Source organism: Nycticebus coucang, chromosome 1 (genome assembly GCF_027406575.1).
Source record: "Nycticebus coucang isolate mNycCou1 chromosome 1, mNycCou1.pri, whole genome shotgun sequence".
Lineage (NCBI taxonomy): Eukaryota > Metazoa > Chordata > Mammalia > Primates > Lorisidae > Nycticebus > Nycticebus coucang.
In genome coordinates, this window is record NC_069780.1 from 66,768,059 (window position 1) to 66,792,324 (window position 24,266).

Below are 24,266 nucleotides of genomic sequence, written 5' to 3' on the forward strand. Positions count from 1 at the left end.
GATCAAGTAGGCTTCATCCCAGGGATGCAAGGTTGGTTTAACATACGCAAGTCTATAAACGTTATCCACCATATTAACAGAGGCAAAAATAAAGATCACATGATCCTCTCAATAGATGCAGAAAAAGCATTTGATAAAATCCAGCATCCTTTTCTAATTAGAACACTGAAGAGTATAGGCATAGGTGGCACATTTCTAAAACTGACTGAAGCTATCTATGACAAACCCACAGCCAATATTTTACTGAATGCAGTAAAACTCAAAGCTTTTCCTCTTAGAACTGGAACCAGACAAGGTTGTCCTCTGTCACCTTTACTATTCAACGTAGTGCTGGAAGTTCTAGCCAATACAATTAGGCAAGACAAGGAAATAAAGGGAATCCAAATGGAGCAGAGGAGGTCAAACTCTCCCTCTTTGCTGACAACATGATCTTATACTTAGAGAACCCCAAAGACTCAACCACAAGACTCCTAGAAGTCATCAAAAAATACAATAATGTTTCAGGATATAAAATCAATGTCCACAAGTCAGTAGCCTTTGTGTACACCAATAACAGTCAAGATGAGAAGCTAATTAAGGACACAACTCCCTTCACCATAGTTTCAAAGAAAATTAAATACCTAGGAGTATACCTAACGAAGGAGGTGAAGGACCCCTATAAAGAAAACTATGAAATCCTCAGAAAGGAAATAGCAGAGGATATTAACAAATGGAAGAACATACCATGCTCATGGATGGGAAGAATCAACATTGTTAAAATGTCTATACTTCCCAATACAATCTACCTATTCAATGCCATTCCTATCAAAATACCAACATCGTACTTTCAAGATTTGGAAAAAATGATTCTGCGTTTTGTATGGAACTGGAAAAAACCCCGTATAGCTAAGGCAGTTCTCTGTAACAAAAATAAAGCTGGGGGCATCAGCATACCAGATTTTAGTCTGTACTACAAAGCCATAGTGCTCAAGACAGCATGGTACTGGCACAAAAACAGAGACATAGACACTTGGAATCGAATTGAAAACAAAGAAATGTAACTAACATTTTACAACCACCTAATCTTTGATAAACCAAACAAGAACATACCTTGGGGGAAAGACTCCCTATTCTATAAATGGTGTTGGGAGAACTGGATGTCTACATGTAAAAGACTGAAACTGGACCCACACCTTTCCCCACTCACAAAAATTGATTCAAGATGGATAAAGGACTTAAACTTAAGGCATGAAACAATAAAAATCCTCCAAGAAAGCATAGGAAAAACACTGGAAGATACTGGCCTGGGGAAAGACTTCATGAAGAAGACTGCCATGGCAATCGCAACAACAACAAAAATAAACAAATGGGACTTCATTAAACTGAAAAGCTTCTGTACAGCTAAGGAGACAATAACCAAAGCAAAGAGACAACCTACACAATGGGAAAGGATATTTGCATATTTTCAATCAGACAAAAGCTTGATAACTAGGATCTGTAGAGAACTCAAATGAATCCACATGAAAAAAGCCAACAATCCCTTATATCAATGGGCAAGAGACATGAATAGAACTTTCTCTAAAGACGACAGACGAATGGCTAACAAACACATGAAAAAATGTTCATCATCTCTATATATTAGAGAAATGCAAATCAAAACAACCCTGAGATATCATCTAACCCCAGTGAGAATGGCCCACATCTCAAAACTGCAGATGCTGGCGTGGATGTGGAGAGAAGGGAACACTTTTACACTGCTGGTGGGACTGCAAACTAGTACAACCTTTCTGGAAGGAAGTATGGAGAAACCTCAAAGCACTCAAGCTAGACCTCCCATTTGATCCTGCAATCCCATTACTGGGCATCTACCCAGAAGGAAAGAAATCCTTTTATCATAAGGACACTTGTACTAGACTGTTTATTGCAGCTCAATTTACAATTGCCAAAATGTGGAAACAGCCTAAATGCCCACCAACCCAGGAATGGATTAACAAACTGTGGTATATGTATACCATGGAATAGTATTCAGCCATTAAAAAAAATGGAGACTTTACATCCTTCGTATTAATCTGGATGGACGTGGAAGACATTATTCTTAGTAAAGCATCACAAGAATGGAGAAGCATGAATCCTATGTACTCAATTTTGATATGAGGACAATTAATGACAATTATGGTTATGGGGGGGAACAGAAAGAGGGAAGGAGGGAGGTGGGTGGGGCCTTGGTGTGTGTCACACTTTATGGGGGCAAGACATGATTGCAAGAGGGACTTTACCTAACAATTGCAATCAGTGTAACCTGGCTTATTGTACCCTCAATGAATCCCAACAATAAAAAAAAAACAAAAAACATCCAATGTACTCTATTCTGATATGAAGGCAGTAGATGAACTAATACATGGGTGGGGGGGAGGTTACAGGAATGAGCAAGTGGGGAGAGGGCAGGAGAGAGGGAGATGGGAGGTCATGGTGTATGGCACACCTCTTGGGGGTGGGACACAATAATAAGAGGGACTTTATCTAACAAACGCAATCAGTATTACCTAATTCTTTGTACCCTCAATGAATCTGAAACAATAAAAAAGAAATAGTCTCAAAAAAGTTAAGAAACATAGTCACATATTTAAGAGATAGTATTGCTGTGTATCCTTCCGTTACAAAAATCCTTTAAGATAACAACCACTGGCCAGGTGTGGTGGCCCATGCCTGTAATCCAAGCACTTTAGGAGGCCAAGGCAGGAGGATGCCTTGAGCCCAAGTGTTCAAGGCTGCAGTGACCTACGATTGTATGCCTGCACTCCACCCTAGATGACAGGAAGATCCTGTTTCAAAAAAAGGAAGGGATGAAGAAAGGAAGGAAGGAGGGAAGGAAGGGAGAGAAGGAAGGGAGGGAGGGAGGGAGGAAGGAATTCTTAAACTCACTATAAATTGCAATTACAATGGAAGAGAAATACACAATTTCTTTTTACCAAACCCTTTCAGTCCGCCATAACTGATCTCGAATAGGAACTTTCTCTTTGTCATTTATAGTCTGTTTGAAGGACATTCCCAAGGCCCTTATAAAGATGATTAACACCAAAGAGACTGTCTACATTTACTAAGCTTTTCAAAAATATTGTCTCCTGTTCTGCATAAACATTATGGGTCCTCCAAGACAAAGATGTAGTGAGTAAGAACAAAGGGGAAAAAAACTCACATTCTTCTAAGCCTAAGCACTGTGTTAAATCCTGTGCTCATCTAAACTTTAATGAAATGAGTTATAAGCACAACAGAAATAAAAATCTGCTAGCAGCCTTTATTCATTCATTCATTCTAGAGATGGAGTCTTACTCTGTCACCCAGGAATCATCTACCTACCATCTATATCACCTACTGGAATGCAGCAGGATGATCATAGCTCACTGTAGCCTTGATCTGGGCTCAAGTGATCCTTGTCCCAACCTCCTGTATAGCTTGAGCTATAGACAAATGCCACCACACCAGGCTAACTTTTTTATTTTTTATAGATATGGGGGTCTCACTAAGCTGCCCAGACTGGTCTTGAGCTCCTGGCCTTAAGTGATCCTCCCATTTCAACCTGGGATTACAGGAGTGAGCCACTATGCTCAGAGTACAATTGGCCTTTAAAAGCACACATGCTAATGTTGAGTATGGCTACTGTATCCAATTATATGCAATCCCTGTGGCAAAGTGAAATGACTACAAAAACAAAAGCATGTTGTTCTTTGCCAAGTAAAGTTTTTACTGGCAGTAAGAAAGAGGCAATTGATCACAACTCGTTAGGCATGTATCAAGGTTACAACCTAAGTTATTTAAGTTTTGTAAAAGGAATAAAGTGCTTTGGGGGGGCAAACGCACACCCTGAAATTGGAGTGATACTGACAAAATTTGTAAGGTTATCAAAAGAATAACCAACAAATTTCACATTTTTTACAAAATAAAACTTCACGATGCCTTCTTATGACTCCATAGAATCTTTTATGAAGCTGGGTTTTCTTGGGGAGAGAAAGAGGGAGAGGGAGCCAGTGGGCTCAGATGCACAACTGAGAGCAGATAAATAGGGTAGATAAACCGTGTGAGGGGTTGACCCTTTGACCTCACACGGGGAATCACAGGTTACACTGCGGCAGGACGAATTTGAGAAACTAGAAGTGGTTCTGCTGCAAAATAGAGAACAGGAAGAAAGATAGATGTACTGAGCGCTATGCTGAGGACTAGAGGCCTAACAGTTAAGTGCAGCAATGAATATGGTCTGTAAGGTTTAGTTGGGCTGTCCAACCAGAACTGTAACATGATTAGGCTGACGAGTGAAAAAGGAAATGCCAACTCACTGTTGGGTATTAGGACCCCACGCTTCTCTTCATTCTCTGAAGGCAAGAAAAATTAATAAGGGACAACTGGGGAAATGACTTGTCAGAGCTGCATGTGCCACAGTACAGAGAATCCTAGCAAGGAGCCCTCAGAGGAGGGTCTGCAAGGAAGAGGAGCAGCTGGAACCATCCTTAGCCTGAGACAACACCATCTTCTCTGCATAATCCGTGCCCTGTTCCCTCCCCCTTCTCTGTGTCTCTTGTTTCTGTCTCTCTCTCATACCCCCATACTCTGCCCCACAAAGAGAAACTAAAGAACTATGGTCAAAGGTCCTTACTTCTGGGTATCCAGTAAGTAACGGCACAAGAGAAGCACTAACATTTTCGTCATTGTTGTAAAAGGTAAGTATTACGTTCCTATTGTTCGAATAAAACACAGTAAACTGAACAATCTTAACTGGTTGGAAGACTAAAAGAATTACCTGAAAATGAAGGGGGCAGTCCTCTGTATCCTTGTAAGGTGAATCAGTCTCATTTGTGCTCCTTGAAGTACGAGGCCCTGAGAAGGAACATTTCCAAAACTTGGGCTAGATGTGAGTTTTGGGGGATATTCTCCCCCAACTTGCATAAGCAGTTTTGCTGAAAAATGCAGGCAATCACGCCTGAAAGGAAAGAATGTGCCGGAGAGCCTCGCCAAGTCGTGGCTGGAGACAGATCATCTGCCTGGGGCCATGGGCCGTTGCATTTAATCCCCTACCTCTACTTACACATTAACTTTCAGTTAGTCATATAGGGAAGTGGGCAAACAGTGTGGTTTGTCTCCATTTTTGTTTATCTCCAATAGGGTATTCTTAGTTTAGAAAGGTGTGTACGTACTTTGCTGTATTAATGCTGATAAGGACTCTTGATGACAGTTTTGTTACCTTTTGTCTTCTTTATTCTTGGATTATTTTTACCTGATGAGTTTGGGTATATAAGAAAGTGAATAAAGACAAGTGATTGCTGATGTGCCTGAGTGAGCAGCAGCCATCCCTTTTAAAATCATTCATTTTGTCTATGGTGCTGCCTGTGTGTCATCGACCAGTAGCCCAGTGGACAGCAACACTGGAAATGGCATATGACACCTTACAGTTTATTGGAAGCCTGCTGGAAGCACAGTAATAAATTTCTGAGAATCACTTTGGTGGAAAATTCAGAATTGAGCAACACCAGACTTTAGGATACCAACTCTTAATTTTTTGATTTCACAACCCATTTTAAGGGCTGATACAAAGTAATGGAGCCCTTAGCTTCAGAAAAATACATATTCATAATTAATTCTATCATTCTTGTATATAATTTCAGGTTATTCAAATTGCTACCAGTTTAGGCATCTCTAAGAGAAAAAAATGGAGTTGGGAGCCAAGTCACAATGACCCTATGAAAATCTTAGTAATAGTTTTATGTTCACAATGGACAATTAACATATATTAAATAAAGACAATCCTTATGATATTTAACACAAATTACATTAATGAAAATCAATATGGCATGCCAAATTTACATTTTTCCTCTCTTGTTAGCTATAAAATCTTGAGAGTGACCACCCGTACAATAAATGTGAATATTTATTTTCCTTGTTGAATATTCATATAAACAAGTCTTTCCCTTGTCTAGTCCTGTATTCCAATGTTCAATACCCTCTTACTTTCATAACTTGCAATGGCTCCATATTGTCCCAAAGACAGCTGAACTAGAAGGCTTGACATAGGAAAAATTTGGAAAACTTTTTTTGGCAAAATCTAGAGATAGTTTGCAGACTTTCTCCTTGGCATATAGTCAGGTATCTGTAACACACGACAGCTGCTAGCCAGTGACATCAAAACACCTGGGAGACGTTGCAGCTTTGCTCTGCTAGTTCCCTTCATTTCCATACTCAAGACTGCATTTCTAAACCTTGCCTCAGTTTCCTTTAGCTTTCCTAAGGATGCATTCCAAGATCATCTTCTTCTCTCCTTAAAAAAAAAAAAAAAACAAAAAACCTCCCTTTCTGTTGCTTCTGTCTTTCCAAATTCAGTCAAAACTGAGCACAAATCCAAGCTCTGCCTGTTACTAGCGACATCTCCCCAAGTAAATATTAGCTTCTCTGAGCACTCAATCTCTCCATCTACAAAAGAGGAAATGATGTCTAGCATACAGGGATGCTAATGAAAATTAAATTAATGAATGTATGAAAAGTTGTCAGCAGAATGACTGAACCACAGAAGGATTTCAACAAATGTTAAGTCCTCTGCCTTTATACTCTGTCTATGCTAATTGTAAAATTAATTTTTTAAAATGTAACTATGCATTAATAAAATAACTGCAATAACAATGTTTTGAAATTTCGCTGTAGATCAGAGATTTGAAATTTTATTATAATGATGCTTCCGGAAATAATATATTTTACATTATTCATTATAGCAATAGATATGTAAATGTGATAAAAGTGGGAATGGAGTAAAAAAAGAGTATTAAGAAATGAATTAATCGTTTCTTTCTTTTTATACTCTAATTAAGAGCCCAAATGTAAATATATTAAAAGTTCCGTTTATTATTTTTATTTTGTTGTTGTTAGGTAAGTACCATTTATTTTCATTAAGAATTACCTTGTTTTCTAGGTATGATTTAAAAATTAATTTTTATGCATTACTGACATGTAGAGAGTGTTCCTTATTAAGAAGCACTAAAAACAAGTAATATAAAAAAAACAGAATTAGACAAACAAAGAGCTCACTCTTTCTGTTTAAAGTGTGAACAGAGAGTCAGTCCCTCATGTTCTACTTGACCTTTACTCTAGCAAATACCTGCCCAGCAAGCCTTAAAACAGTGGAACAGAAAATCTAGGCCTGGAGCTGCAATTATGAGTGTGCATTTCCCAGACATCACCTCCTTGGACTATTCACCTGGCTCTGTGCTCCTTGAACTCAGATATCCAGATCTCCAGTGGAGAGAGAGAGAAGAAACTTTTTGGGTCTCCTGAATGGATCCCATAGCTAGAAAATATAGCAACCTACTGCTCCCTGAACAGATGTGTAAATAACCTAACAGCAGCCAGGCTGAGGGAGGCTGAGGGAAGAGGATCCTTTGATCTCAGGAGTTTTGAGACCAGCCTGAGCAAGAGTGAGACCCTGTCTCTACTAAAAATTGAAAAATTAGCTGGGCTTTGTAGCAGGCATCCTTAGTCCCAGCTACTTGAGAGGCTGAAGGAGGATTGCTCTGAATCCAGGCATTTGGGGTTTTGGGCCAGGCCTGGCACTGTAGCCCGGGGCAACAGAGTGAGGAGGGAGGGAGTGATGGAGGGAGGGAGGGAGGAAGGAAGGAAATCAACAGCAAAACTGTGAAATGCAAACTATCAATAAAAGCCAGTGGAAATTGTAGAACACCTTAAAAAACGGCTGCCCTATCCTCTGAGCTCTCCAGGTCACACACCTGACAGAAAAGGAAACCAAAGAATGGGGGGGAAGGGATTAATGCCTTTTTCACAGTTTCCTAGTTTAACTAGAGGATCCTTCCAAATTCCTTATATAGTCCAGTTCTCTCCCAGGTGATCAATCCCAGTTTGCCACTGCCAGAGAGAGCTATTTGTGCAAGAACAGGGAGAGAGACTGTCGACCTTCCACTGCAGGGAGGGCTTTCAAAACACAGTATCAGGAAGGGAGGACGGGAGGCAGGACAGGAAGGAGCAAGATACGTACAAATAATTTAAGGTTGCTGATCAAACTTTATCTTCTCGACAAAGCCCGAGCATTTGACTTAACTTTGTTAAGCTTTCTAAATTTCAGACATGCCCATTTGCTTTAAGAGCATCCTTTACAAAACGCAATGTCTCTGTAAACAGCCAAATTCTTCAGTTCCTCCCACACTGCTGTGAACTGGACCCTGCTGCCCCTAACACCCACCTGAGATCCTCAGCAAGGCTAGGACAGGGCTGGGGCAGCCTCCACTGGGTGGTCATGTTCCCTGCATTCTACACAACTTACAGCATCTTCACAACTGGTGCTAAAGGTTACTAAGCCACATTTTGGATAAGGAAATCAAGCTCAGAAAGAAAGAGAAAACTTCAAATCGCATCTCTGACAGGTAGGGCTGTGACTGGAATCCAGCTGTCTGCTTACTAAGTGAAGGGAAAGAGTGAAAAGCAGACCCTGCGAGAGAGGTAGGAACACAGAGAAGTTGTGCACACATGCACACAGCAAGCCTTGTGTGATTTTTCTTTTTCTTCCTTTCTTTCTTCTTCTTCTTTTTTTTTTTTTAGACAAAGCCTCCCTCTGTCACCCAGGCTGGAGTACAGTGCTAAAATCTAGCTCACTGCAGGCTCCTACCTCAGCTGCCCACCACCAGGCTTTGTCATAGTTTTCCAATTTGCCTGGTGGTCCCTGCAGTGCACCATGTGGTGAAGCATTCATGAAACCGCCTCCAAGACCTACCACTCAAGGTGGCCCCTATTATAGCTGTTAGCATTATAAGCCGCCCACTTCCAAATTACCAATTTTTGATCTGTACACAACTCCAAAACAGGTTTTTGTGGGCAGGCCTGGGAACCATACCATGATTTACAAACAGACCTCTTCATAAATCATTTCCTCTCTGTGCAGGATGATGTCAAAGCAGAGAGTATGTACAATACTTCTAGGATAGAAAGTCTGCCTCAAACTCTCAAATTCCTAAAATTTCTGAGAGGAAACTGAGAGTAATTTTCCTCTTTCCTAGTTTTTGTGACCAGTTTACACACACAGAAGATGTCAAATGTCATCTCCAATCCTACACAAATTAAATTATATGCATTTATTCTTCCTGCTTCTTTGGAGAGTAAGGCAAAGTCTCAAGACAAATTGTTATGGGCAATGACATCATTCTGTCCAATTTTTATGGGCAATGGACAAAGTTCTCTTAAAGTTGACACTAACAGAGCTGGAGGAATTTATGGAACAAGCAAGCAGTATCTGCTTTTGTCTAATCATGCTTCTTGCTAGCAGCACTTGATATTTACATAAGGATTATGAGTCAGCTCCAGACACAGCTAAAGGCTACTCCTCAGCCCCACTCACAGAAGTCACCAGTTACAAAATTAGGAATGAACACCAACTTTAACTGATTTTACACACGTGACCTTTGAACAACATGGATTTAAACTACACAGGTGCACTCATAGTAGATTTTTTTCTGTCTCTACCACCCCTGAGACAGCAAGACCAACCCCTCGTCTTCCTCCTCCTCAGGTGCTCATTGTGAAGATGAGGATGAAGACCTTTGAGAAACTCACTTCCACTTAGTGAACAGTAAACACATTTTCTCTTCCTTATGATTTTTAGTAACACTTCCTTTTCCCTAGCTTGCTTGATCATAAGAACACAGTATACAATGCGTGTAACATCAAAATATGTGTTAATCTGTTGTTTATGTTATCAGTAATAGCGGGCTACTAAGAGTTACATTTCAGGAGAGTCGAAAGTTACATGTGGATTTTTGAAGGCAAAGCCATCAGCATCCTTAACTCCCAAATTGTTCAAGAGTCAACTGCATAAATAAATACACAAGGGCAACTAGTTGCAACTTTTTGCTAATATAGTACTTACAAATTAGCAAGATGAACTCTTTTTTCCTAAAAACAAGTACCTCTTACTGACCCCTGGCTTCACAAACATTGTTTTGTCATTTCTTTCCTACCACTGGGAGTTATTTGATTATCAAATAGAAAGTTTCCACAGTTGTGAAGGTCTCCGTTGAGTACAAAATGTCAAATTCATGGGCAGTACAAAGCTCTACCTTAGATGGAACAATTTCATACAGGTGTAAATAGTCGGTGCTCACACGGCTCTATGCCCATGTTCCTAACTCCCCTGTGTTCATTCAGGGCTGCTCACTAGGTTAGTGACAGCTCTGCAACAGAAACTTACCTTCTCTTTATTTTCCATCTTTGTAAAGTTTCACAATCCAAATAAACATAGTTGGTACTCAACACATTTCACTCTTGATGAGACCCTCTAACTTGATGCCCCTATGTTCTAATTCAACAGAGATGTATGAAGCTCCTACAATTATATACACATTTTTGGAGTCCTTTTTTCTGGAGGTAGGGTCCATAGCTTTTATTGTATTCTCAAGGTGGTGGTAAGAGAAAAATAAGGTTAACAGGCCGGGGATGGTGGCTCGTGCCTGTAATCCTAGCACTCTGGAAGGCTGAGAAGTGTAGATTGCCTGAGCTCAGGACTTCAAGACCAGCCTGAGAAAGAACAAGACCCATCTCTAAAAATACCTGGGTGCTGTGGCGGGTGCCCACAATCCCAGCAATTTGGGAGGCTGAAGCAAGAGGATCCCTTGTGCCCAAGAATTTGAGGTTGCTGTGAGCCATGATGCCACAGCACTCTACCAAGGGTGACAAAATGAGACACTGTCTCTAAATACATACATACATACATAAATAGAAAAGAAAAAAGAAAAAGAAGGTTAACATACAAGGCCAGACAATTAAGTCTGCAAACTTATCCTAGAAAAAGTGCTATATACCCCACTGCTGAATATTGCTATGGTCACTGTCAAAGTACTGCCCTCGGTAATCTATGCACTGATGCAAACATCTAGTTCACCCTTCAAAGCACTTTTTCTAGAATGAGTTCAAGAGCTTAATTGTGAGACCTCATACAGTGACAGTTCTGATGGACATTCCAGAAAAAGATTTCTAAAATTGCTTTGAAGGGTGGCCTAGGTGCACAGCTTCCCAAGGGGAGTATTTCAAAGGTGACCATAGTTGGGGGTGGCGCCTGTGGTTCAGTCGGTGAGGCGCCAGCCCCATGTACCGAGGGTGGTGGGTTCAAACCTGGCCCTGGCCAAACTGCAACCAAAAAAATAGCCGGGCATTGTGGCAGGCGCCTGTAGTCCCAGCTACTCAGAAGGCTGAGGCAAGAGAATCACTTAAGCCCAGGAATTGGAGGTTGCTGTGAGCTGTGTGAGGCCACGGCACTCTACCGAGGGCCATAAAGTGAGACTCTGTCTCTACAAAAAAAAAAAAAAAAGGTGACCATAGTGATATTCAGCAATGAAGTATGTAGCACTTTTTCTAGAGTTCTTACACTTAATTGTCTGATCCTGTACACCATTATAATTAGTCTTGCAAAGAATACTAAATAAATACGAAAATTAAATAGCCACCCACTTACTAGCTATGGGGCCTAGGTAAGTCACTCAATCACTAAAGCCTTAAGTTTCCTTTTCTATAAAATGAGGATAATAATAGCACCTATCTTATAATGGCAGCAAGGTAATTAGTATGTGAGGAAAACTATACACTTTAATTTTAGGTATCAATTGGACTTTCAAATATCAAAGGGGGAAAGAAAGACTTAGGATTTATAGCCCTACATTTGGGGCAACTATTATTTAGGGAAAATTTGCTGAAAGGAGCTCCTGAGTGGCTGAAAGAAGTCTAGCTGTGCTTTTAATAGAATCATGACTGGGTAGACCAGGTAGGGGTCAATGCCACCAAAGAAGCAGGGAAAGCTAATGATGTTCCTCCCCTCTCTTTGGCATGGGATCTTGGAAGCCTATCACTCAATATGAATCCTAAAAGGGCAAAACTGCCCAGGTTAGAGCTCGGTTTTAAAATACACTGATACCTAAAATTAAAGTAATTTTAGTTTACAACTGGCGGGAAAAAAATTCTGTCTTATAAAAAATAACATCATCTTATGGTTCAGATTAGTTCTACAAAGTAGAAGTACTATGTCAGTTTATAATCAAAAGGAACCAGGCATAAAGGATAATGTAACAGCGTGAATGAGAAGTAGGAGAAATAACAGACAATAAAACAGACCCATGTGGACTCAAGATTTTTAAGTCACCAGAAACTTTAGAAGAACTACACTTACTCAGAAAGGAAAACAAGACACTTGTGATAACTGGAAATTGTAAAAATGAACCAAACAGAATTTTTCTAATTGGAAAAATCAGTTTAAGTGGTTAGGATGAATAGCAGATTAAATATATTTAAAGAGACAGTTAAATTTAACTATAATACAGATCAGAAAAAAGTAACCAAAATGAAGCAAGTAAAAATCACCAAGTAACAGACACAGAAGAAACAATGACAATATCTAACATACATGTAACTGGAGGCCCAGAAAGAGAGATGAGAGAACGGGGACAAAGCCGTATTTGAAGAGACAGTAGATCAGAAGTTTAGAAAAACAGTGGAAGACGTACCAAAGAATTTATTTTTATTTTATTTTTTGAGACAGAGTCTCACTCTGTTACACTGGCTACAGTGAAGTGGCATCAGCCTAGCTCACAGCAACCACAAACTCCTAGCTTAAGCAATTCTCCTGCCTCAACCTATCGGGTACCTAGGACTACAGACACACCACAGAGCCTCTTAATTTTTTCTATTTTTAGTATAAACAGGGTCTCACTCTTGCACAGGCTGGTCTTCAATTCCTGACCTCAAGTGACCCTCCCACCTCCACCACTCAGAGCGCTAGGATTATAGGTGTGAACTACCCCGCCTAGCCCCCAAGCAGAATTTTTAAAAATCCACAAATTCTTGAACTTTACCTTAAAACACAAGCATTTTAACCTAATTGTATATGCCCTCATATCAATCTGAAATAAAAAATAAAAATAATTTTTTTAGTTAAAAAAATAAAAGTCCACAAATATTTGGAGCATAGAAAAGCTTTAGAAAACCAAACTAAAACAGAAAACTTGAAGAGAAGTTAGAGAAAAAAGACATATTACCTTCAAAGGAGCAATAATTCATAGTGATGAGAGATGATACCCAGGAAAAGTAAGGCCTGAGAGAACAAAAGTCTTCTCACAGAAGCCCCAAAGACACACCTACAAAGTCCTCTCCATGGTGACCAAGCTCTTAGGAATTTGTAGAAACTTAACTTCTTGGGACCTGGAAACTAACCCTTGCTTCCACTCCTGTAAAAGCCCACACCCACCTTCTCTAGCTCGATTCACAATGACCAATGAGAAGGGTACCCGTGGACAAGGAGATCTTGATTGGAGAAAAAAGGGAAAAGACAGAGCCAGTCAGGGAGCAAGGCCATTTTGGACTCTAGTCTACAGTGGCTCCACTGGCTATAGTAAAGCCCTTCCTTCCTCTTTTAAATATGGGTGTGGGTGTTTGGGTGTTCTTTCTCTCCATTGGGCCTGGTCTTCCTGCAACAGTGACAGTACTTCTCAAAATAAATAATGCAGATCAGAAGACAATGGAGTAACCATGCTTAAAAAATAGTAATGGCCAACCATTCAAACCAAACATATTTTTTAAGAATGAAAGTATAGGGTGGTTCCTGTGGCTCAGTGAGTAGGGCGCCAGACCCATATACTGAAGGTGGCAGGTTCAAACCTGGCCCTGGCCAAACAACAACAACAAAAATAGCCAGGCATTGTGGCAGGCATCTGTAGTTCCAGCCACTTGGGAGACTGAGGCAAGAGAATCACCTAAGTCCAGGTGTTGGAGGTTGCTGTGAGCCCTCTGACGCCACGGCACTCTACCAAGGGTGATAAAGTGAGACTCTGTCTCTTAAAAAAAAAAAAAAAAAATGTAAGTATAGTAAAAACATACAAAATCTGAGCAAATTTATCACCAGTGGGTTCTCATTAAAGAGTAAAGAATGTTTTTCAGGTAGAGGGAAATGATTACAGAAAAAAACGGTCAGAGATTGAAGAAGAAAGTAAAACAAAAATGGTAAACATGTGAAAACGTAACTGAAAATACTGACTTTTAAAATGGTGATAATTAGCTGGGCACAGCAGCTTACACCTATAATCCCAGCACTTTGGGAGGCTGAGGTGGGAGGGGGGATTGCTTGAGGCCAAGAGTTTGAGACCAGTCTGTACAACACAGTGAGACTTAAAGGGGCACAGTCCACTGCACCCTTGTAGGTGAATCAGTCTCATTTGGGCTCCTTGAGGCCACAAGGCTCTGAGAGGGAACAATTCCAGTACTTGGGCTGCAGTCATGCCTTAAAGGAAAGAATGTACTGGAGACCCTTGCCAAGTGGTAGCTGGAGACAGATCATTCCTGGGGCAATCTCCTTAATCTCCTACCTCTGTTTGCACAAAAAAACTTTCAGTTAGTCATATAGGGAAGTAGACAAACAGAACAGACAACCCTGCCCTTTGTGGTTCATCTCCATTGTTGTTTATCACCAAACAAGATATTCTTGGTTTAGAAAGGTGCTTACATACTGTGCTGTGTTAACATTGATAAGGCATCTTTACCTTTTGTCCCTTGTTCTTGGATTATTTTATCTGATGAGTTTGGGTATGTAAGAAAGTGAGTAAAGACGGCCAATTGCTGCTGTGCCCAAACGAGCACCAGCCATCCCTTAACAAATCATTCATTTCGTCTGCAGTGTCTGCCTCTGTGTCTCTGACTAGGCCAGTGGACAGCAACAGAGACTCCATCTCTACAAATATATATATATTTTAAACTAAGCCAGGTACGGTGGCATGTGCCTCTACTTCTAGGGAGGCTAAGGCAAGGGGATCACGTGACTCAGGTGTTTGAGGTTACAGTGAGCCATGACCACACCACTCTACTGCAGCCTGAGTGACAGAGTGAGACGCTGGTTCAAGGGGGAAAAAAAGTAATGTAATAATTATATGTTTTGAATAGAAAATATGTTAAAAACTAAAATACATTACAACACCACCATGTAAATTAAGGTTGGGGAGTTAAAGCATCCCATGGTCTTTGCATTACTTAAGATTAAAAATACCAATTAAAAAAATAAAAAATAAAAGTACCATTTAATAATATGTTAATAATTATAAAATCATTTGTAATCTCCAGAGTAACTACTAAAATAATAATGAAATGATTATAAACATTGTAGCTAATAGAGTCTGAAAAAAAACGTTACTCAAAAAAACTAACTCTCGGCTCGGCACCTATGGCTCAAGCGGGTAAGGCGCCAGACACATACACCTGAGCAGGCGGGTTCGAATCTACCCCAGGCCCACCAAACAACAATGATGGCTGCAACCAAAAAAAAAAAAAAAACAGCGAGGCATTGTGGCGGGCAACTGTAGTCCTAGCTACTTGGGAGGCCGAGGCAGGAGAATCTCTTGAGCCCAGGAGTTTGAGGTTGCTGTGAGCTGTGATGCCATGACACTCTACCCAGGGCAACAGCTTGAGGCTCTGTCTCAAAAAAAAAAAAAAAAAATTAACTCTCATATCCCACCAAAAGGCAAGGAAAGAAAATAAACCATAGGGCAGGTAGAAAAAATAGAAAGCACTTAGTAAAACAGTAGATTTAAACCCCAGTAACATGTAAATTGTTTTAAAAATCCAAGTAAGAGGCAACAAATTTCAAAATGTATTAAGTAAAAAATTAACTATCTGCTATTTATAAAAGACATATCTAAAACATAAGGACTTATGTTTAAAACCCAAGAGTTTGAAAGTAAAAGAAAGGTTGAAAGTAAAAGTATGAAAAACAGAAACCATAAAAACACTAACCAAATAAATCTGTTCTAACTACAATGAGGCAAAAGCAATTCTGGAGATATAGCCAAAATTTTGTAATGATAAAATGTTCAGTTCATCAGGAAAATACTAAAATTATAAATTATAATGCTATATGAGGATTATTATATGCCAGTTCAGTTAAACACTTGAAAATTAATTAATATAAGTCACCACACTAATGAAATAAAAGAGAAAAGTCTCATGATGACTTCCATAAACACAGAACAGCATTTTTCACAATTCATCATCCATACATAATTAAAAACTCTTGGCAAACTAGAAATAAGAATTTCTTAAAATGAAAAAAACATCTACAATGATCACCATACTTAACAATGAACAACAGTTGTTCTTTGGAGCCTTGTTCTTTGGAAAGTCCTTCTTTGGAGACTTTCAAAAAAGAGACAAGGACATGTACTATCACCACATGAATTCATAATTATGAGGTCCTAGACTGGGAAGAAAGACAAAGAAAACTTTTTACAAGCATAGAGATTAAAAAAGAAATAGAACTCTCAATATGATTAGATGACATGATCATATATATAGAAATTACAAAAAAGATCTATAGATAAATTACTAGAATTCATTTCTTAAGTTAGCCACATTCTAGATTCAGAGTCAATATAAAAAAACAACTATACCTCTCCACCAAAAAAGAAATAGATAATAAAATTTTCAAAAGACATAATGTAGGCATGGCGCTGTAGCTCAGTGGTAAGGGTGCCAGCCACATACACGGGGGTTAGCGGGTTGGAGCACGGCCAACCTGCTTATCAATCACAGCTACAATAGAAAAATAGCGGGGTGTTGTGGTGGGCGCCTGTAGTCCCAGCTACTTGGGAGGCTGAGGCAAGAGAACCACTTAAGCCCAAGAGTTTGAGGTTGCAGTGAGCTGTGACACTACATTACTCTACAGAGGGTGACAAAGTGAGACCCTGTCTCTTATAAACAAAACAAAACAAACAAACAAAAAACATAATAGACAACACAGTAAAAAAGTACAAAATATTTAGGAATAAGTCTAATAAAAGATGTGTAAGACCTCCTGTACATAAAAATCTGTAAAACATTGAGAGAAAAAATTTTTAATGTAAATAAATAAAGGAACATATCATGTTCATAGTCTGGAAGACTGGACACTATACCGGTAACAATTTCGCCAAAATTTATTTATAGATGCAATAAAATCTCAGTCATAATCCCAATCGTTTTAAAATCTTTGTTACTGTTGTTTTGTTTTGGGGGGAAAAGCTGATTCTAAAACATAGATAGCTCGACTTTCTATTTTTTGACTTCACAGTAATGTGAAAACTATACACATTCAGTTCTGTCCTTGACTCCCAGTGGGGTTACATCTGAATAAACTCATTGTTAATCAAAGAGTCAGAATGCACTTTTGTTTTTTTTTTTGAGACAGAGTCTCAAGCTATCGCCCTGGATAGTGGCATCATAGCTCACAGCAACCTCCAACTCATGGGCTCAAGTGATCCTCTTGCCTCAGTTTTTCTATTTTTAGTAGAGATGGGGTCTTGCTTTTTGCTCAGGCTGGTCTTGAAGCCATGAGCTCAAGCAATCCACCCGCCTCGGCCTCCCAGCGTGCTAGGATTACATGCGTGAGCCACCACGCCAGGCCCAGAATGCACTTTTGACTTAACAATATTTTCAACATATGATGGATTTATCAGGATATAAACCCAGTATGGGTAGAGAAGCATCTATATTGTGTCAATGTTAAAGTCAAATAGCCAAGCGACTCTTTGAGAACAAAGAACAAGATAAGCGTGCTTTATCTACACAGGTATTGGTGCAAGAATATACTAATAAAAGAAATAAACTAGAGAAATCCAAATAGTTCTACACAAATTTGGGCATGTAAATTCTGTACAGCTAGCTCTAATGAGCAGTGGGGACAGAATGGCCATTCCAGTAAATTGAGCAAATGGAAAGTCCACAACAAACTTTTTAATACTTGACCCCTGTCTCAGACAATATGCAAAAATTAATTCCCAGTGATTTGGGGGTTAAAACTCCAAAGTTTCTGAAAGAAAGTATGTACAAAAGAATGTCTTTATAACCTCAGAGTAGGAAAAGACTTACTGAGCAGGACATAATAAAATGTTAACCATAAAGGAAATAGAATCTATAAAGGACTGGAAGAAATTAAGCAATTAAGAACTTCTTTTCATCCTTTACTAAATAAACAGGCAAGAAACAAATGGAGGAGATTTTGCCACACATATAGGCAACAAGGAGCTCACATCTAGAATATCTTCTAAAAATTCTTACAAATCAGTAAGAAAAAGACAATCCAATATTAAAATAGACAAGAGGGTGAACAACCACGTCACTAACATGGTGGTGTTGCGTCCTTAACAAGGCTGTTAAAATGTTTCAAAAGGCCAATAAATACAATAAGACACTCAGCTCGGCACCCATAGCTTAGTGGTTAGGGTGTCTGCCACATAACAATGAGGCAGGCAGGTTTGAACCCGGCCCAGTCCTGCTAAACAACAATGACAACTGCAAGAAAAAAAAGTAGCTGGGCATTGTGGCAGGTGCCTGTAGTTCCAGCTACTTGGGAGGCTGAGGCAAGAGAATCATGTAAGCCCAAGAATTTGAGGTTTCTGTGAGCTGTGCCACCACGGCACTATTGAGGGCAACATAGTGAGACTCTTGTTTCAAAAAAAAAAAAAAAAAAAATATATATATATATATACACACACACTCAACTTCATCAGTCATGAAAAAGCAAATTAACCCCACAATGTAATATTACTGCAAAACCACCTAAATGGCTAAAATTACAAAGACTGATCATGTTGGCAAAGATATGGGATGGAGCCAGGGAAACTCCCAGATGCTTCTGGTAGGAGCATATTGACACCTACTTTGGAAAACAGTTTGGTATCATCTGCTAAAGTTGATAGTACACATATCCTATAAAGCAGCAATTCCTCCCCTGTGTATAGTGACCATAGCCACATTATCCACAATGCACCAAAATGGACCATCCAACGGCCTACCAAAAATACACTTGTTAAACAGTAGATAAATTGCAATACATCATAATTTTCTACACAGAATAAAAAAATGAATGAACTACAGCCTCCACCACCACCATTCATGAAGATTACAAACACAAGGCTGAGCAAAAGAATCTAGAAAACAAACACATACTCTGTAATTCTACTTCAATTTTTGCTCAAAAAAAAAAAAAAGGCAAACCGTAATATTGTGTTTAGGGATGTGTTCTTTGTTAGAAAAACTATAAATAAAAGCAAGGAATTGTTTACCAAAAAACATCAGGATAGTTTTTCCCTTTGGGGGAATGACAGAGTAGTTACTGGGGAGGAATCATACCAGGTGAGGGCTTGGAGGACCTTCTGGGGCATTGACAATGTTCTATTTCATATTCAACGGGTTGACGAGTGTTCGTTTTATAATGTACCACTGCACTCTGAATGTGGTTTATGTACTTTTTGTATGAAATCTCAGTTAAAAGTAGTTAAATAAACAAATGCATCTATAATAGAACACTTCACTGGATCAATACCCATGTATACAGCTTGTAATCAGGAACAGAATAGCTTAATTTTTTTTAAATGTCCAGTGTCTTTATTTTGGTCCATTTTTTTTTACAGCATTCTGTGCTAACCTCTTACCAAGCACCATTATGACACTGAGCATCCTGGACAGTTCACATTGAGTAGCTTTCCCACTTAATCTATCATCCATTTGCTGAGTAGACATGGATGCATTGGTCCAGATAATTTACACACGTGTAAATGTCCTGAGATCTAGAAAATTTGCAAATATTAATACTCAACACTGGCTCTTCCCTCCCTTCTCACAGGTAGATCATTTTCATCCCTTTTCAGCTCAAGGGTCATTTCTTTAGGGAATCTTTCCTTTGCCTTCACCTGCACTCCCATCCCTTCCTTATGGGAATTAACCAACATTGTGATACTCTCCCCACCATATGTGTTCTGGCCATACTCAGTCACTGCCCCCACCTCCCAGATCCATCCCTGGGAAACAGATCCCAAGCAACATCATCATCAGAACTCCTTGTCTAGGTGGCATCTATTAAGTACTGCTGATGGGAAGCAATGGCAGGAGCTGGGAGGGTGGGAGGAGGAAAAAGTCAGGGCATAGCCTCCCATTCCCCTTTTTCTATGATCTGTGTTTCTAGGGTGACTGCTTCCTTCCGGGCCCAAGCTCCTCCTTCCCCGGCTTGATCTCTCCTGGACTCCAATAACATTATCCCTGCTGTGGTTTTTCAGGCCTCGGGTGGTAACAGCCCCCCACTGCTAGAAGCAGTGTAAGGCTCTGATAACCCTGTCTCCATCCTTCTAAGTCAATTTTTCACTAAACTCTTTTCATTTGAACTAGGTTAGATTCTATTTTCTGCTGGGACCCAGTAGAGTAGACAATTTTACATTAATTTATGTGATTATTTCATAAACATCTGTCTTCTCCCAGGCTGTAGGCTTTACAACACTGGCACTTCAGAATGTGCCAGCAAATGATTTGGTGAGTTAATGAATGAATGATTATAACCACATTAGAATAAGAATATACTATACATTGTATAACATTTCAACTATTGTTGGTTGAAAATAGCTTTTGTTGTCATGAACATTTTTACTCATGGCAATAATTTCAATTATTCCAGCAATAAGTAGAATAGCAGTGATTTCTCAATTTAAAAGCTATAATGTTATCTATCTGAACTAAGTCATTAATGATGAGATTCCAAGTGAACTCAGTTGTAGTCAGTTGTAGCCTCCTGTTAAGTATAAAAAGAAGGCTCTGCATCCCTGAATTTTTCACACCTTATTATAGCAAATTACTCAGGTAAATAGATACTTCATGGTTACAAGACATAAGAGGAAATATTCTTTGTTACTACAATAAATTATCTACATTCTTGTCCTAGGCTTAAAGCAGGATAAGGTGGGCTGATCCCAGCATTAGATATGCAAGTTACATATTAACATTTATAGTTAAACTTAAGTTTAACTATAGTTATACAAACCAAGTGGAAAATTCTGATTCCAGTTCATTAATCAGTATTTCCAGAATGGGATCTGGAGCTCTGTAGATTTCTTTGTCTTTTATAGTAGGAAACGTGCAAATAGTAATAATAATAATCATCATCATCATCAAACTACGTACAGACCATTTGATGCACTAGAAAGGTCTCTTGAAGATATACCAGTATATACCATACCACATGACACTCGAATTTTATCTTGGGACCACTAATTTATATACAAAATCACAACTGAATATATACCATACCAGGAATTTTTATTTCACAACAGAGCATTTTGAAAACAACAATCTACCTAGTATGCAAACTCCAGAAGAGTGATACACGCTCAACTAGGAAAAGGTCAAAGTTCATCTCTTTTTTTCAGTCTCCTTTCTAGTGAAACCTCTACTATTTCTTCTGCTAACTTTTTCACTGTCAAAAGCATTCCAGTTCTGTTCACTGTAAGGAGGACAGGGGAAAGGCCCCATTTCTCTAGTAGGGTCTGAGTTTGATATTATTTGTAACCTGTTACCATGCAAATTAGTTAGCTAATAGTTAGACCTTTCTAATATAGCACTACTTATGGGTCTGACTGATCTAATAACCCCTAATGCTATGACATGGCTTCAGTAACACTACAAACAGTTACAATGCCTTGTGGGTTTGGGGAAGAGGTGATATAGCTAAAATGGTTAAAATGCAATCATACTGCCAATTATTTTTACAACCAGAATCAGATAACTTGCTTTGTTATAAGTCTAATTAGGTGCAACCAAAGAATTCCTGTTTCCTTATTCCTTTCTCTTAGGTCATAACTAATATAGGAAATGACCACATCAGCTTCTTACTGATGGCTTCTCTGGAAACAAAAGAGCATTTTATACCTGATCCTGCTGTTGCAAGTAAAATAAGTGAAGTAAAAGCATTTCTCCATCCCCCTTCTCCGTAAGGAAAGCGATATTTTATAAAGGGTGGGGGGACGGGAATACCGCATTCAGTTGACCAGGGATGACCCTCTCCACTCCAGACTCACTCTTCCCCATTCTAACCCACACCACCCACCCATCTGTGGAGCGCCCAGTAACCTAAGGGGCCCGTAGCCTGCGGGGGGAGAAGAGAAGCGTCTCTCCCCAGTCTGAAAATCACGACTCCCGATGCCTTCCCCACAAGGCGGGGCGGGTCGCCCAGACCCAGGAGACCGGGCGGCGTCTCCGGTGCCCGCAGCCCAGGGCTTCGGGCGGCGCCGCAGCGCTCGCTGTCCCTTCCCGCGGGACCGGCCGGGGTCTTACCCGCCAGTCCGCCGCCGCCGCCTCCGTCGCCGGCGTGTCCCTTCCTCCGCTGCAGGATGAAGTACGGGTTGGCCCTCTCGGTGATCCACAGCGCGTTGGCCAACAGCACCTCCTCGGGGTTCACCCACATGTTCCCGGCGGCCGCGGGCGGCCGCACAAAGGGGCTGCGGGTCGGGTCCCGAATACAGCGACGCGCTCGGTCGCGCACTCCCGGGCACACGCGCGCCCGCCCGCCCGCTAGGTGCGGCGGCGGCGGCCGGCGACTTCACCAGGGGGCGGCCCGCGGCGTCCGAGCCACAACAAAGCCCCAGCAGGCGGCCGGGGAGGACGGCGAGGACGCGGGTACGGCGAGCTGCATCCTCCCCGCGGCGCCGCCGCCCCTCGCCCGCGGCCGCAGACGCCCAGGCCTGCCGTTCCGCAGCCCGGCTCCGGCCCGGCGCGGCGGGAGGAGGAGGAGGGGAAGCGGGAGGAGGAGGAAGTGGTGTAGCTCAGTCCCGGGATCCGGCTCCGCCGCCGGCAGGGCTGCGGGCGACGCGAGAAGATTCGGCTCCGCGCGCGGGCTGGGCCGGGCTGGCTGCGGCGATGCTGCTGGTCGCAGCGCTCCCCGAGCTCGGGAGCCGCTTTGCTCTGTACCTGCTTGGAGCGCCCGCGGTGGCCGCGCGGTAACGCTCCGCGCGCGAAGTCCAGCTCCCAGCTGGAAGGACGCTGCGGGCGCTGCGAATGAATGACGACAGCGCGGCTCACTTCAGGCAAGCCCGGGTGACACCGCTTTCCGCAGAATCCGTTCGTCTGTGAGCTCTGCGCGCCGAGGTGTGCAGCTGCGGTTGGCTTCGTAGGAACCTTGTGTAGCCCGTGTGCCCCGCACTGGGCCACCTGCCCATCCTAGCGGGCAGAACGCCGCGAGCCTGCGTGGGAGTGCGTGTGCTGTTTGTATGTTTAAGGTTGACGCTCTCTGGGATAGCGCCACCCCTTTTCCCAGGAAACCTGTGTTTAAAGGTTCCTAGACCTGGAGCTAGATTGGATTCCCTAGCTCGGAAGTGGACTCATCAAATGGCTGTCGGTGTTTTTGTTTTCTGCATCCCCGGGGCAAGTCATGCGCTACACTTGTCACCGCCTGTGACCCCTCCCCCTCTCCGCTCCATTGTAATTAAAGTAGCCCAGCTAAGTGCATTACATCACTTCTTTCCTTGACCTGTAGGGCATGAGCAATAGCGAAGTTGGAAGCAGCCCAAAATCTGGACCAACTAATTCACACCACAGCTGTGCCTGTACACACTGGGCACGGCAGAATTTAGAAATGTATCCACACTTAATAGATGGATTAAATTTTTTTTTTAAATCAGTGAAACCAGAGATACACAAACCAGGCCAGCTTTATCCCTGGACAGTTTCATTTTCCCCAAGTATTCGGAGTCTCTTGTGGTGATCACAGCCCATCTGCCTACATATCTGATGACCTTTTTTCTTTTCTTTTTTTTTCACCCAGGAGATCTGGGGGATAGTTCAGCAAAAAGGAGCCCCTCTTGGGAATTTACCAGACTCTTTCTTTGTCATAATTGCTGGACAACTCTAGAGACTTCTCCCTTTCCAAATGAGTGAAGCATTGAAATGAGACTTTCCTGCATAAACTTTGGAATTTTTACTTACATACTCTGACCTGTACTGTCAAATTACTTCGAATGGCCAAGTCAGCAAATCACCAGCCATTCTAGTGAGGCCACCACAACACCTGCTGGTTTCCTACCCCCTGGGCTGTGGAGAAATGTAAGTTGCCCTTTTCTTACTACACTGATCTTCTGCCTCATTTGGTAACATTTTAAACTCCCAGAAACGAATGGAAATGTCATATATTTAACACAAACTCAAAAATGTCATTTGGCACTTTGAGTCAAAGCCTGGTGCCCTCAGTCACAAAATCAGAAAATGAAAAACAGCAGACAATGAGATCACAAGTCATACATATGTAAAAATTGTATTAATAATCATTTGCATAACTTTTAATATTTGTGAAATGTTTCCATAGATATTCTTTCACTTAATGTAATTGGCATTTTGTAAAACTCTGCTAAGTGTCTAATACCACGTTGGGCTCAGAAAATGATAGCCCAGAGTATCGCACTTTGGCATGCTGAGTACTTTGAACTAAA

General features: G+C 41.0%; 1 protein-coding gene across 2 annotated transcripts in view; it reads right to left on the bottom strand.

The window, feature by feature from the left end:
* The window catches only part of TBC1D9 (TBC1 domain family member 9), a 150,939-nt gene extending 128,345 nt beyond the window's left edge, over positions 1–22,594 (bottom strand). The window contains exon 1 of one of the 2 annotated variants that reach the window (XM_053582065.1): positions 22,120–22,594. In XM_053582065.1, the coding sequence (XP_053438040.1) occupies positions 22,120–22,249 (130 nt within the window). In that variant the 5' untranslated portion in view covers positions 22,250–22,594. Of the gene's footprint in view, positions 1–4,771; positions 4,901–22,119 lie in introns of those variants that run through there. The other variant, XM_053582071.1, reaches the window with a different exon arrangement.
* Positions 22,595–24,266: the final 1,672 nt, after the last annotated feature.